Source organism: Gymnoscopelus microlampas, assembly GCF_963454915.1.
Source record: "Gymnoscopelus microlampas genome assembly, chromosome: 21".
NCBI classification, from domain to species: Eukaryota; Metazoa; Chordata; class Actinopteri; order Myctophiformes; family Myctophidae; genus Gymnoscopelus; species Gymnoscopelus microlampas.
Window position 1 is genome coordinate 2,357,431 of NC_139958.1, and position 15,119 is coordinate 2,372,549.

The 15,119-nt window shown below is 42.2% G+C and overlaps 1 protein-coding gene across 1 annotated transcript in view; it reads right to left on the reverse strand.

Moving 5' to 3' along the window:
• Positions 1 to 14,875, reverse strand: part of LOC311037329 (rabphilin-3A-like) — a gene marked incomplete at both ends in the record, with an annotated part of 20,760 nt that extends 5,885 nt beyond the window's left edge. Inside the window, 10 exons of the mRNA XM_084046456.1 lie at positions 1 to 78; positions 1,327 to 1,436; positions 4,662 to 4,736; positions 5,370 to 5,449; positions 6,425 to 6,661; positions 8,276 to 8,509; positions 9,206 to 9,365; positions 11,698 to 11,781; positions 13,399 to 13,528; positions 14,745 to 14,875. The exon at positions 1 to 78 is cut by the window's left edge and continues 49 nt beyond it. Coding sequence (XP_083902582.1) covers positions 1 to 78; positions 1,327 to 1,436; positions 4,662 to 4,736; positions 5,370 to 5,449; positions 6,425 to 6,661; positions 8,276 to 8,509; positions 9,206 to 9,365; positions 11,698 to 11,781; positions 13,399 to 13,528; positions 14,745 to 14,875 — 1,319 coding nt within the window. The remainder of the gene's footprint in view (positions 79 to 1,326; positions 1,437 to 4,661; positions 4,737 to 5,369; positions 5,450 to 6,424; positions 6,662 to 8,275; positions 8,510 to 9,205; positions 9,366 to 11,697; positions 11,782 to 13,398; positions 13,529 to 14,744) is intronic.
• Positions 14,876 to 15,119: the final 244 nt, after the last annotated feature.

Genomic DNA, 15,119 nt, shown 5'->3' on the forward strand with positions numbered 1-15,119 from the left:
GTGAGTTTCTTCAGGGCCACGCGGGTCTCTCCGATGAACTCATTGTGACCAAACTTATCTTCATCACTGACTGAGAGCCTGAGGAGAGAAGAACTTATCTTCATCACTGACTGAGAGCCTGAGGAGAGAAGAACTTATCTTCATCACTGACTGAGAGCCTGAGGAGAGAAGAACTTATCTTCATCACTGACTGAGAGCCTGAGGAGAGAAGAACTTATCTTCATCACTGACTGAGAGCCTGAGGAGAGAAGAACTTATCTTCATCACTCACTGAGAGCCTGAGGAGAGAAGAACTTATCTTCATCACTCACTGAGAGCCTGAGGAGAGAAGAACTTATCTTCATCACTCACTGAGAGCCTGAGGAGAGAAGAACTTATCTTCATCACTCACTGAGAGCCTGAGGAGAGAAGAACTTATCTTCATCACTCACTGAGAGCCTGAGGAGAGAAGAACTTATCTTCATCACTGACTGAGAGCCTGAGGAGAGAAGAACTTATCTTCATCACTCACTGAGAGCCTGAGGAGAGAAGAACTTATCTTCATCACTGACTGAGAGCCTGAGGAGAGAAGAACTTATCTTCATCACTCACTGAGAGCCTGAGGAGAGAAGAACTTATCTTCATCACTGACTGAGAGCCTGAGGAGAGAAGAACTTATCTTCATCACTCACTGAGAGCCTGAGGAGAGAAGAACTTATCTTCATCACTCACTGAAAGCCTGAGGAGAGGCAGAGCTTAGTGATTTAAAACTAAACACTGGGAAGCAACCTATTACTAATACATTACTGTAATATTTTTTACTTTCCCCAGAACAGAGGGAAGATGATTTTTTCTTGAGCGCAGTGATATGTTTTGGATTGTTTACAAGGGGTCCGCGCGGCCAAATACATTTTGGATTTGGGGGTCCTTGACATGAAAAAGTTTGAGAACTACTGACTTAATACACTTCCTTAGTAACGTGCCACTGATAGCTGACATACAGAGGACCCAGAGGTTCTGATAGCTGACATACAGAGGACCCAGAGGTTCTGATAGCTGACATACAGAGGGACTCAGAGGTTCTGATAGCTGACATACAGACAGAGGACCCAGAGGTTTTGATAGCTGACATACAGAGGGACTCAGAGGTTCAGATAGCTGACATACAGAGGACTCAGAGGTTCAGATAGCTGACATACAGAGGACTCAGAGGTTCAGATAGCTGACATACAGAGAGGACTCAGAGGTTCTGATAGCTGACATACAGACAGAGGACCCAGAGGTTCAGATAGCTGACATACAGACAGAGGGACTCAGAGGTTCGAGTCTAGAGCTGTTCGTTCGTACCGTAGACTCTTGCGTGTCATTTCCTCGTCCGTGATGCCGTGGTAGATCAGCGTCTCGTTCCACACGGGGTTGAGGGTGGTCTTCAGGGTCTTGGTGCGGAGCTTGTTAGCCTGAAGGAAAAAACAAACAAAAATAAAATGACAGCACAGCAGGGGTCTTCAACCAGTGTTGATTTTGTTGACTAAAACTATGACGAAACATGTTCGTCCACTACCTTTTCTCACTGACGAAAACTAAATAAAAACAAAGTTATGATGACTAAAACTACAGTACAGTGTAAGACTAAATCTATTGACAATTTCGTCAACAAATACAAACTAGACTAAAATGTTAGTGAGGGACTAGAGGAGATCTACAAGCTTGTAGATCTACAAGATCTACAAGCTCACAACGCGTCGCGCTGTGAGAGATTGTAGAGCTTGTAGTTTTTCAGCATGCAACCAAGTGTAAAATTAGCCATTACGACGGCATCAAGGCACCGCCAACATACATTATAGTCGACTAAATGAACTGTAGATTTAGTCGACTATAATTTTATGATATTTAGTCAACTAAAACTAGACAAAAACTGAAACATTTCAGATGACTAAAATATGACTGAAACTAAATGGAATTTTATTCAAAAGACTATGACTAAAACTAAATCAAAATTTGCTGTCAAAATCAACACCGTCTTCAACGTTTCCCAGGCCAACAGAATACTGTTGAAACGGTCAAATACCTACGGTCAAGTACCCCCACTATATTGTATAAGATTGTGTTGCAGATTAAACTTGTCCATAGATTTCATAGCTATAGATTTACAGACTGGTCTGACAGCCCTATATGATCAGTGTTGGATTTATGTTAATGTGTATTTTCAGACATTTAACCGTCAATATTTAGTCAACTTGACCTTTGGCTCTGTACTTGGTCTGCTCTTTTTTCCTTTACACCAAAAATAGCCAAAGATCTGCTATTTTTGGCTTAACTTCTCCTCACAAATAGAGATGCTAGGGTTGAAGTGGTTAATGTAAAGAAAAGGTTCCTATCACAAAGATTTGACGGCCCCCCTGCAGTACCTCTGAGGACACCCTAGGGGTCCCGGACCCCCTGTTGAAGACCCATGCAGTTCAGTAAGTGGGGTAAATTAGAAAGATACGTCTCTCATTACTACAACATTGATCTGACTGGTCAGAACATGTCACAATGTTTTAGTGAGTGAAAGGCAAAGAAGAAAAGAGCAGAATCAACAACATTTCATTAATAGTTAAAAGAGTGAGATGTTCTATATTGTCTGAATCAACTTTGTCTGTGTCCGTTTATGTGCTAAAAGAGTGACTTTTAGAGCTGTTTCACCGTACAATGTAAGTCAACTAGGAGCATATTTTAGAATGATCAATTTCTAATCAATGAAGCAATTATTTTAGATTTGTCCACCTTTGGAGTTACATCATTGTAAAGTGACTACGCAACACAAACCTCTACCAAAGTGGTCTAGTCCTTTAAGGAGTGATGTGTGCTGTTTGAGACCCCCCCCAAACTGAAGGCACAGCATCAGTATACAACAATTTATCAATTACCCATTGATGTATATTAAGAGAACAATTGTTTCAGGGCCCACAGCTGCATATCTGCTGCAGATAAACTGCCCTGATTTATAAGATAAATAAATATATATAATAATAATAACAATAATATTTGTTTTAAAATCCTCGACTAGTTGGACTACTCCCAGAGTGTCCACTAGGTGTGCCATGAGTATACATCCACACAGGACATGACATATTACATACTGATAAAAACATTTTCTTATCAAGAACAAGGTCGATGTTTCACCGCGAATAAAAGCATCAACCTCTATGAATGAGGCATTCCTCTCCTCATCCGAGGTCATGTTTCTCCTGGCAACATGAATGAATTGTCTTCATGAAAAGGTGTAAATGTTCTTGTTGCTGATATTGATATTATGGGGTCACAGAGAGGTCAGGGACCACCTCTGCTGTCACAGTGTCATCTCCACCCTCTGGAGCTTTCATCAGGACGCCAGCTGTTATACCGGCTGTCAGAGCGGGGTGACACATTCTCTTGAACGTGTGAGTGGCTGTACTGTATCTTTTATTTTTGATGTCATCTACTGCTGGTCACCTACGCACCTGCTTTTAAACAACTACGGGACTCCAAATTGACATGTACATGAGGCAATAAAGCGACCTAATAATCTTTTACGAAACAAGGAATCGATTTTCTGTATGAATCACCAAAATGTATAATTTGATGTGAAATATTGGCCGACGCATTTTCCAACGAGTTTGGTTTATGGTTAACCTGACACCGTCAAATGGAAGAAGCTTGCGACACACATTTGTTTCACAGCCTACTTCCATCTGAGACTCCGTAAGCAGAATCCATGACAGAGAGGTTTTTCTTTTTTTCAAGCTACTAGGCAGGTGATTGGATGATCCCGCCCCTAGCAGCCGCTGATTGGTCTGAACACGCAGTGTTCGGGCAGTTTTACTCCCTGCGCGATCCCAGACCTCCTTCCTGAAATCAAATGCAAATGAGATTTCCGAGGGAGGGGGGTTTACCAGGCTAGTTTATGGTAAGTGCAGTGGTAAAGTCACTGCCCACCAGTGCGGAGGTGGTGGGTTCCAATCCACCGCGGTGCATACGGCTTTGTTGAGCGTCTACACAAACACAATTGGCCCGTGTTCGGGAGAGGGAAGCCAGGCGGGGGGGAGGGAGATAATAGTCACTGCACGTTATCCTACGGGCTGGGGGGGGGTCAGCAGGGAGTGTTGGGCGGGAGGAGTAGGATGAAGGCTCTGGTACATTAGGTGAGTCAGTAGGATAAGACAGCAGTGACAACACAGACATGTGTGTGGGGAGGAATTAATTGGCATAACGACTACATTGGGGAGGCAAGCAAAAAATATACTGTATATATAATAATAATAATAATAATAATAACTAGAAAATGTGCTCCTCGGAGCACAAGTCTCCGCCAGCAGACCTGTGCTATTTTAACCAAAGGGAATCACTTACCCTATCTTTAACCATAGTTTTCTAGAAATGTTCTGTGATGGATGATGGATGAAATGATGGATACTCTGTCTATAGGCCATGACCCATGATGACCCATACCCTATAGCCATAGATTAGAACATCTAAGGATTAGAACATGTTAGCTTGGCCCTATTTCGTCATGCGTCTCCGCTAGCCAATCAAAGCACACCCTTTCAACATACTGTCACGTGTCACGTGATGCTTGACCAATGTTAGCTTGGTGGACACACGGAAGGACGAGAACGAAAACAATAGTCTCCTGGCGGAGACAATAATAGATGTAACAATACCTTGCTGGCTCCAGGTAGGAGGTGTAGCTTCACATAGGGATCAGCCAGTCCATTGGAGTCCATTGGCTTCAGGCTCTGAAACATTCACAAAGGATCACATGACATGATGGAGCCCGACCGCTGATAGAGGAGCTTCAGCACCATGGAGAGTGACCCACGGGACAGGTAATGCTAGTGTGTGTGTGTGTGTGTGTGTGTTGCCAAGTTCATGTGTTGACCTGGCATCCTATAGTTTGTATAGTTTCAATGTACAGATTTAAAAAATATAAATATTATACTGTTATAGACTGATTATAGGTTCTTGAATTACCTGTGATCCTATAGATTACTATTTCTATGCATTTGGCGCATGTTTACCTTGCTTACTGAAAATCACTCTTGGACCGGGAACGCATCTGTGTCATTTTTTGATTTTAGCTAAAAAAAAAAGCATTATTTTACACTTTGACTATTGAAAAATAGCAGATCTACAAGCTCACAGCGCGGCACCGAGTGCCGCGCTGTGAGCTTGTAGATCTGCTAATTTTGAAAAATCGAGAAAATATGTGCAAATTAATATATTTATGTTATTTTAAAGCGAAATGTTTGAACTCAAATTTTTGCTATCGGAACCTCAGGCCTTAATGGGTTAAGAGCATCTGCTAAATGCCTAAATTGTGTGTGTGTGTGTGTGTGTGTGTGTGTGTGTGTGTGTGTGTGTGTGTGTACCTTGGCTTTGATAATACAGCAGTGCAGGGCGTTTTTCTCCTGCTCATAAAGCAGACTGAACTCCAGAGAGCCCAGACTGGCTGCAAAATGAAGGAAAAGCACAAATGAGGAACAGAGGAATGTGGTATTTATTCACACAAATTGTTTATACATTTTGTTGGAACCTCGGTCTCCACGTGGAGTTATAAACATTGTCTGATACGTTCACAGGTCCAGAGGGAAATTACCTTTTGCAGCTCTGAGCACACAGGGCAAAATAATGTGTTTATTTTCACCCAAATCAATAACATACACACAACCGAAGAATAACCAAATCAATGGAACCCAAGAGTATATTATGGTCAACAACGTGCTGTAGTTCAACAACCTACACATTCTATCAATTACTTAAAGCCTTTAGCAAAACAAAACAAAGCTGATCTACAAGCTTAACAACGTGCCACGATGCAGCACATTGTGAGCTTTTCAGTTAAGTGTCAATTTAAGGACTTTTTTAGACCTTTTTAATACCTCTAAAATGAAAATAAATAAATAAGACCATTACTGCGTCTAAAGTAATCAACAAACTATACAAAAAAAAAGTCAAACATTGGCTAAATTGTAAAGTAATACCTAAGAAAGAGGGGGGCCCCCAGTTCAAATATGATTATTGTGGGGGGTCCCCACTTCAAATATGATTATTGTGGGAGGTCCCCACTTCAAATATGATTATTTTGGGGGGTCCCCAGTTCAGTTCAAATATGATTATTTCGGGGGATCCCCAGTTCAAATATGATTATTTTGGGGGGTCCCCAGTTCAAATATGATTATTTCGGGGGGTCCCCAGTTCAGTTCAAATATGATTATTGTGGGGGGTCCCCAGTTCAAATATGATTATTGTGGGGGGTCCCCAGTTCAAATATGATTATTTCGGGGGGGTCCCCAGTTCAGTTCAAATATGATTATTGTGGGGGGTCCCCAGTTCAAATATGATTATTTCGGGGGGTCCTCAGTTCAGTTCAAATATGATCGCAGCCTGAACAAGTTTAAGAACCCCCTGGTGAAACGAATCTTACTGGATTCATCCGAGTCGTAGTTGGTGTCGTCCTCCTCGGCTGTAGGTGGCGCTGTGGGGTTGGGGGGAGGAGGACGAACACAGGGCTCTAAACTCGGAGCAGGCATGTTGGAGCGTACAGGATGTACTGGAGTGGAAACTGAGCCGAGCAGGGGTTGTCTTTTCTCCTCCCCGACTGTAGGAGGCGCTGTCTCTTCCTTATGTGGGTATCTGCCCTGTATGACCGGAGGAGCAGCAGCTGTGGAGTTCAAAATGTAGACATTTAGCAGACGCTAAACCATTGAATCCGGGACCGCATGTCTGTCATTTTACATTTCTTTGGCTATTAAAAAATAGCAGATATACAAGCTCATAGCGCGGCACCGAGTGCCGCGCTATGAGCTTGTAGATCTGCTATTTTTGAATAGCAAAAGATATCAAAAAATTACAGTAAGCACGGAAAACATGAGGTAATACATCACATGCACAGAGACAGTGCAGGTACAGTAAACCAAGAACCAAGCTAACATCAGTCTAAACATTAATATAACAATAAAAAAAGAATCTGTACATTGAAACTAAACAAACTATAGGATACCAGGTCAACTAATGAACATGGCATCTGTCTGAATAACATGCTGTCTAAATTACATTTCAACCATTACATAAGCCTGCACAGTGGTCAAGACTAGGTCAGGTCCTACAGGCTTTAAAGTGTGAAGTGTGAAGAGGTGAGTCTTCAGATTACAGCAGGAGATTAGGAGTGAGTCTGCAGTTCTAACTGCAACGGAGGAGTTCTTGCTCCGGCCATAACACCATACTGTCAGCACGGCACAGTTCTGTCATTCATGAGGCGATCTCATTAGCCAGATCCCAATAGATGTCTGCCTCATTCGTCCTCCAGCATGGTGGGGTTACAGACAGTGAAACTGGTGACCTGTGACCATCTTGTTGACTTTACACAATATCACTAGTTCAGTCAGATAACTCACGAATAATTTGAACCTATATTTTATTATGAATGTGAATAGAGCACCGAAGTCTGACGTAATTTACACATCCTACCTGGTTCGCGGTTTTCCACCCCCGTTCTGAATCCCCATAGACGTGTTTAATATCGCGTCAAATAAGAACTGTGTTCCAAAAATAAACAAACGATCTCGACGGTTTGACTCATATGGATATGAAGCATCAACTGACGGTGAGAAAACGATAATGTTACTTCCTCTGAATCGTCGTGTGTGCGAAAAAAGTCTGCTGTTTCCACAGTCACGGATCTCTGTGTGTGTGTGTGTGTTTGCGCCGGGACCCGGGGGGGTAGCATCGTGCCTCCGTGGTGTGTGTGTGGGTGGGGGGGAGATGATCGCCCGTGTGTGTTCGTGACGGGCCACGAGCCGCATGGATGTACCGTGGTGTGTGTGTGTGTGTGTGTGTGTGTTTGTGCGCGTGTGTGTGTTGGCGACGGCCGACGGGGTGTTTGTGTGTGTTCTGTGCCTCCACGACGGGATGTGCGTGTGTGTGTGTGTACACACTACTACACAGTACAAACTCACTTTCGATCCCTAATAAACTGTCTGTTCTCAGCGCATAAGCCAAACTGCACACTTTGGGTGCTCATATCACCCTACGGGTATGGTATAGTATTCTATAAATTATTTTTTTATTTTTTCATTTTTTCACCTCTAAATCCTCATTGGGTCCTATTGTTTAGTCTTACAATGCCATTGGCCAGGATATTTGCATACAAATACCCCCCACAGAGCCAGGAATCATCACAACTTGAAAAGAATCCGGGTCTTACAGGGTTAAATGGAAATGCATGTAAGGCCTTCGTCACTCTATCTATCGTCTCTTTTGCCATATTAGAACGTACTCTTAAGAGGGAGCGTGGAACCCGGGGCGTTGGCCTTAGCGTCCCGCGCGGTCCCTTTGGGCGATGTTGCCTCCGTATCCCGTACCGGCGGTGGAGCGACGGCCTCGCTGTCACCGTGGGTCACCGCCACCGAGGTCACGGTGGATTCACAGGACCGCTGTGGCCGAGGCACCGAGGTCACGGTGGATTCACAGGACCGCTGTGGCAGAGGCGCCACGCTGCCATCTGTGGAGACTAAGACAAGATAAGAGAGATAAGAGAGACTCACTTGTATAAACCAGTGGTTCTCAAACTTTTTCATGTCAAGGACCCTCAAATTGACACTTATTAGCCCGCGGACCCCCATTTCAAAAGATATGCCAGGGACCCCCCATAAGAGAAGATCTTTTAAGGCTCTAGCAGTAATTCTCAACCATTTTAATTTCAAGGACCCTCAGTTTGACATGCATTAGGGCTACGGACCCCCATTTAATGGCATTTATATCACTTAGACCGTAATTTCTATTGTAAAATCTATGTCAATGTAACTCTGAGAGTGTACAAATGGAACCAAATGGACCCGTAAGGGTCCATTTGGTTCCATTTGTACACTCTCAGAGTTACAGCAACATAAGGGTCCATTTGGTTACTAACTATCCAACATTTATCTGGGTACCCCATGGAACCCACTTTGAGAGCCATGGGTATAAACAACATGCATCATTAGGTAATGTGCAGTGTGTGTGTGTGTGTGTGTGTGTGTGTGTGTGTGTGTGTGTGTGTGTGTGTGTGTGTGTGTGTGTGTGTGTGTGTGTGTGTGTGTGTGTGTGTGTGTGTGTGTGTGTGTGTGTGTGTGTGTGTGTGTGTGTGCGTGCGTGCGTGCGTGTGTGTGTGTGTGTGTGTGTGTGCGTGTGTGTGTGCGCGCGTGTGTGTGTGTGTGTGCGCGCGCACCTGTGTCCTGTGGTCCCTGGGTGACAGTGGGGTCGGGTGGGGTCGGGTCGGGCCTGCACTCACAAGCAGTCTGTCTGGGTCTGGACAGTGGGAGGAGGGGGGGCAACACCACCTGCTGCTTCTGTCCCTTAAAGAACCAGGCTCCTGACCGCTTCAGCATCTTCACAACACAACACACCACACAACACACCACACAACACACCACACAACACGATAAGACAAAACACAACACAACTCTTTTGCATTCCAATGGAACATCCTGAACACTGAGAGGTCAAACTACTCCCCACGCTAAAAGCTCTTTTAAGGGTAGAACTAGTTAATACCCTCACAAAAACATGTAGTAATCCTGGTCACTATAACTCCTGATGCGCCTGATGGAGGGGAAAGGAACTGGTTGGAATAACGTGTTCCTTCCACGCGCTACGTCCTACCAGGGAAACTCCCCCCTGTCAGGTGACAAGAAGGTCAGTTGGCTCTCATGCACTGAAGGAGGCATGAGCTCGGCCCTGGCCTCCCTAAGCTGGTGGGGGGAGTGTAGCGCCCAGGATCACTTAGCAAATTGGCACCGGGTGAAAAATAAGGGTTACAAAATCGTGGGATAAAAAACAATTATATAAAAAATAAAAAAAAGGTAGAACTAAAATCTAAAGGCTACTTGAGAGGGGAGGGTAGCAGAGTGACCATGCTATTAGCTCCTAATTTATTTACTTTTTAGGCTATAGAGCGTCACAGTTCACGCCCACTTCCTGGTGCCGGAAGTAAATACTCGATGCATTTTTCCCATTGACTTTTACAAAGATATTTATATAAATTAATTTAAGCCTAGAATCAAGCTATCCAGGATACTGGTGAATCATGACCATAAAACGTTTGATTCTGTGAAAAAACTTTTTTGAAAACGGCAAAACAAAGGGTATTTATTAAATATAGTATATAATATCATTAAATATAAAATTTAAAAAAATCACAGAAAAAAAGGTTTTATGGTCATGATTCACCAGGATCCTGGATGGCTTGATTCTAGGCTTAAATTGATTGATATAAATATTTTTGTAAAAGTCAATGAGAAAAATGCATCGAGTATTTACTTCCGGCACCAGGAAGTGGCGGAACTGCGACGCTCTATTGTTAGAACAACCAATGTAAGGAATGTGTGTTTGTTGCCAGACCCAAAGGGTATGGCTTACATGAGGCTCTGTACCTGTTTCGTCCATACATGGGCATGTCCCCTTTGTCCTTAGGTCCCAGCCATAAAAGTCTGTCCCCCTTTTGTCCATACATGGGCATGTTTTGTACCTGTTTTCTCAACATCTGCACACACTCTGTACACACGTCAAGCGAAGTCCGGCCATTCAGATTAAGCTCAGGCACTGGCATAAGTAAATAGGCATAGGGGACTATTCAGGTGAATGTAATCAGACTGGAAGGTTTGCTGGTCTAGCCTATACACAAACAACTCCACACCAAATGATTTATGCTTTTCAGCAGAACCAGGTCTCCTGGTCTTGTTTTTCATAGTATTTGATGTAAATTGTGTCAGCTTTTAAAAAAAGATATGTTTGTATCTGTAAATATAGTGTTTTATAGTGTGATGATATTGAATGATTGGTGCTGCTATTTCTTATACAGTATGTTGATGAATTGAATACTTAGGACCCCAACGGAAACAAGACCACAAGGACTTTTTTGGTGTTATCCTTTCAAATGTAGACAAAGTGTTTGACTGTAATCTGTGCTGTGTTACATTTCTGTCTAATAAAATATTCAATCAAAGAATTGTCAATGTCTTCTGTTTTGTGTAAGGAGACCACAGCGGAATTAAGTCTATGACATTACTGTGGTTTCTTTATCCTCGATTGCCTTGTTAACCTTCTATGTGTGTGTTGTTTGCAAGCAATTTAATCAAATCAAATCAAATCAACACAACACGTTGCTCTACATCATTCTGGAGCAGCAGAATGAAGCTTGATTAATGTGTCTTGTAGTGACATCTAAATGTAATTTAGGGGCTAAACCTGGGTGGAAATGTGTTGATTAAAAAAACAACATCACATCACAGTAATCTGATCAAAACACCATGTATAACACATTCTGACATAAAATAAACATTTGGACTTGTTTGAACCCGGACAATGACATTTAACCCATTATAATCGTGACGCGTTGTGAGCTTGTAGATCTGCTATTTTCAAATAGCCTTGGTATAAAATAGGGTTAAAGTGGTTAATGTATGTTTTATAATGTAATATATTTATATCTGCAAAGTAACTCGTAACTAAATTTTTCAAATAATTATAGTGGAGTAAAAGTACAATATTTGCCTCTGAGATGTAGTGGAGTAGAAGTAAAAGTATAGACAATTGGAAATACTCCAGCAAAGTAAAAGTACCGCAAAATTGTACTTAAGTACGGTACTTGAGTAAATGTACTTAAGTTACTTTAAACCACTGTATGTTGGTGTTGAATGATTGTGTCACAGGATGTCTCACCTCTTGGTGCTCACTGCAGATTCTACACAGCCACACAGGACAGGAGCGGCTGTGGCTCTGGATGCCACATTTGCTGCACATGTGCTGCAAACAAGCATCAGACAGATCATTTTACAATGTAAGCATTTAGCAGACGCTCTTAAAGGAGCATTTCACCCCTGGAAGAACTTACAGTCACTCAATGTTAATAATATTTGTAGTAAGATAACAGTAGCAACATTTTAAATTTGCACCCTATGGCCAGAAAAATATAGAGTGTGTTTGACTGGGGTTTGACTGGACTGCTGCATTACTACAATGACCATAATGCTTTGGGGCACTGTCCTTCCTTGTGGGGAGGGGAGTCTGCGTGGGGGTGTGGTCTACATTGTAGTCAGGAAATAAGGTGAGATGAAGAGACTATGAGTCAAATGACTCATAATGTCTGAGGATATGGATACAAATCTAAAAATACAGATAAAACACAACAAACACACCAGGATCATGTTTATGGGTCCTAGACAATAGGGGTTTGATGCAAAATCGGCGAAATGTCCCTTTAATCCAGAGCGATTTACAGTAAACGGGTTTAGTGCCTCAGTAAGGATCATAGGTAAACCAAGAACCTATCATCAGTCTAAACAGTGTAACATCCAAAAGAACGTAAGGCGATTACGGTATTTTACAATGTCTCTCATATAGATTGCATTGACAGCTGCAGTACAACGTTCTCCCTGACCTCCAGTGGGAGCGCTGTCTCAATAGTGGGCGTGAATGTGTAGTCGCCCGTGTGTCTCTATAGAAAGCCCATTCATTCTTTCCCATAGAGATTTCCTACAATATTTATATTCCGTATTTTTAAGCCTGGAAGCAATAAAAGCATAACGTCTTGGACATAAAAGGTTTCACCCCAGAGACGATATACACATATATCCCAATGAGCCCATACATGGGCAACTGGCGGCCCCGGGGGCCGCATCTGGCCCCCACCTTCACTTAATGCGGCCCGCAGGTTAATATCAGAATAGTGATATATTATTGATTTCATCTGTTATGATTCCAAACATGCAAACATGACCCGCTTTAATTACTTCAGTCCATATTAGTAGCTTAATGACTAGTATTACATTTCTATTGTATTTTTTATGTATAATGTATTTGAATGTATTTCAAAAATAGCAACAAAAAAAGGATCTGGATTCCAATTAAAAAATTGCAAAAATAGCAGATCTACTGTACAAGCTCAAAACGCGTCGCGCTGCGACGCGTTTTGAGCTTGTAGATCTGCTATTTTTGCTACTTTTGTGTGACATAGAATGGCAAAAAAAGTTAACTCATTGAGTGCCAGGATTGCCAGAATTATTTCAGAATTCATTCTGAAAAGTGCCAGAGTTTTTTTTCACAGAAAACAAAAAGTGCTTAGGAAGCGAGATACAGCCTTTTTCAGTTCTAAGTTAAACAAGGAGTGGATGGAGCTGCACATCTTCAGATGATGATATCTTGGGTTCTGAACATGTTTTTTTTTTTTTTTCAAAAACACGTCAAACACGTCATTGGCACCCAGCGCCATAGCGGTAAAAATACGTGAAACGTCAGTGAGTTAAAATACGAAGGAGACACAGTATATACAATGTGTCCCTCTGGAGTGAGTGTGGAAATACAGTGGTCCTCTCCATCATCAAAGTTGCATCACCCCTGATATAGCCTGTGGTACCAGCTGACCTTGTTGCATTTGGCACAAAGGACTGTCACGACTCCACGGGATCCAAAGGACTGGCCACACAGCAGACAGTGGGACTGTCCATCTCCACACGCCGTCTTCTGTATGGTGTCTAGACGAGAAGCCAGACGCCTAGAAAACACATTCACATCCGTGTAAAAACATACTCTTTATGGTGTGTGTGTGTGGGGCTCCAAGGAAATATTTAATATAATATTTAATGACCCCCAAGATTGGATTTTACTGACCCCCCCCCCGCCCCCCCGCATCCAGATTAGTCAGTATCCCACCGGCATTTTAAGATGTTTTTACGAATGTTAAATATATAATTCAAAGGTTAAAATGACAGGCTACTGTAATACAGGCCTATACAATTAGTGCAGAGTCAGATTTGTTAATGTGGTTGCTCTGTCAGAATCAATCAATCAATCATCGTTATTGTCACACCACAATTACAGGTGAAAGTGAGGTGAAACTCTTATTTGTCTGAGCGCTGAGGAACTGTCCGTGGTCCTGGAGTTGTCATTCAGTCCTGAACGACTGAGTGAGTGGTGTTTTTACGCAGAGCATTCATTTACCAAGAAACACAGAAAGTTAATGTATGGAGATAAGAGGCTTCTTCCCGACAACAACGATATGCTAAAAGGTATAACCTCTAAACCTGTAAACCTGGGATGTGACAATAAAGTTATTAACAGGCTTAATAAGTGCTTTTTGCCTTGTGGAGTGGAGCTCCCTCTGGTGTTGTGCCCGTGGTTGTGTGTGTTTCTCACAGTAAAAGAGTACATGTACTCAAGTATTGTATAAAAGTACAAATTTGAGGTGTCTTCACTTTACTGGAGTATTTCCAATTTCCAATACTTCTACACCTCAGAGGCAAATATTTTACTTTTACTTCTCTATAATTATTTGAAAACTTTAGTCACTAGTTACTTTGTAGATTTAGATTATTGTTTAAAAAAGCATACATTAAACACTTTAGCCTAATTTATACTATATAACTATTTGAAAATATATATCTACAAGATGTCAAGATCTGCTATTTAAAAAAATTGTGTATACATATTGAATTTGTGAAATGGGTTCTTTTACTTTTGGTAGTATATTTTGATGCCAAAACTTTTTTTTACTTTTACTCAAGTAAATGTTGACTTTTACTTGTAAACTGAGTATTTCTAGATTGTGGTATTGATACTTTTACTTAAGTAAAAAATGTGAGTACACTGGTTTCTCAATCTTTTGAAGTATAGTCAGATTCAGGTACATGGGCACCTGGTTCCTTGAGTATATCTTGAAGACCAGACCCATGTACTCTGTCCTCTACACTGAGCCATTATGTCTCTCTCACCCGATCCTCTCCTGGTCCACTGCCTCCATCATGGCGGCGCGTGCGATGACCGCGTTGATGACCTCCTTCTCCTCGTCTGTGAGCTCCTCCCCCCCAAGAGGGTAGGGGGCGCCACCTCCAGACATGTACATCCTTCTCCTCCTCACAATCCTCTTCACAATCTCTCCTTCTTCTCCTCCTCACAATCCTGACCCCTGAAACACATTATTTATATATATATATACATACATATATCACACAGCTCAGCATTATACAGCGAGGGGTCCCAAGACCCCCTAAAATAATCATATTTGAACTGGGGACCCCCCACCCTGACAAGCACTTGGAACTGTAGGCATTACATTTAGTTTGACTTGGCTCCACAGATAAATATTG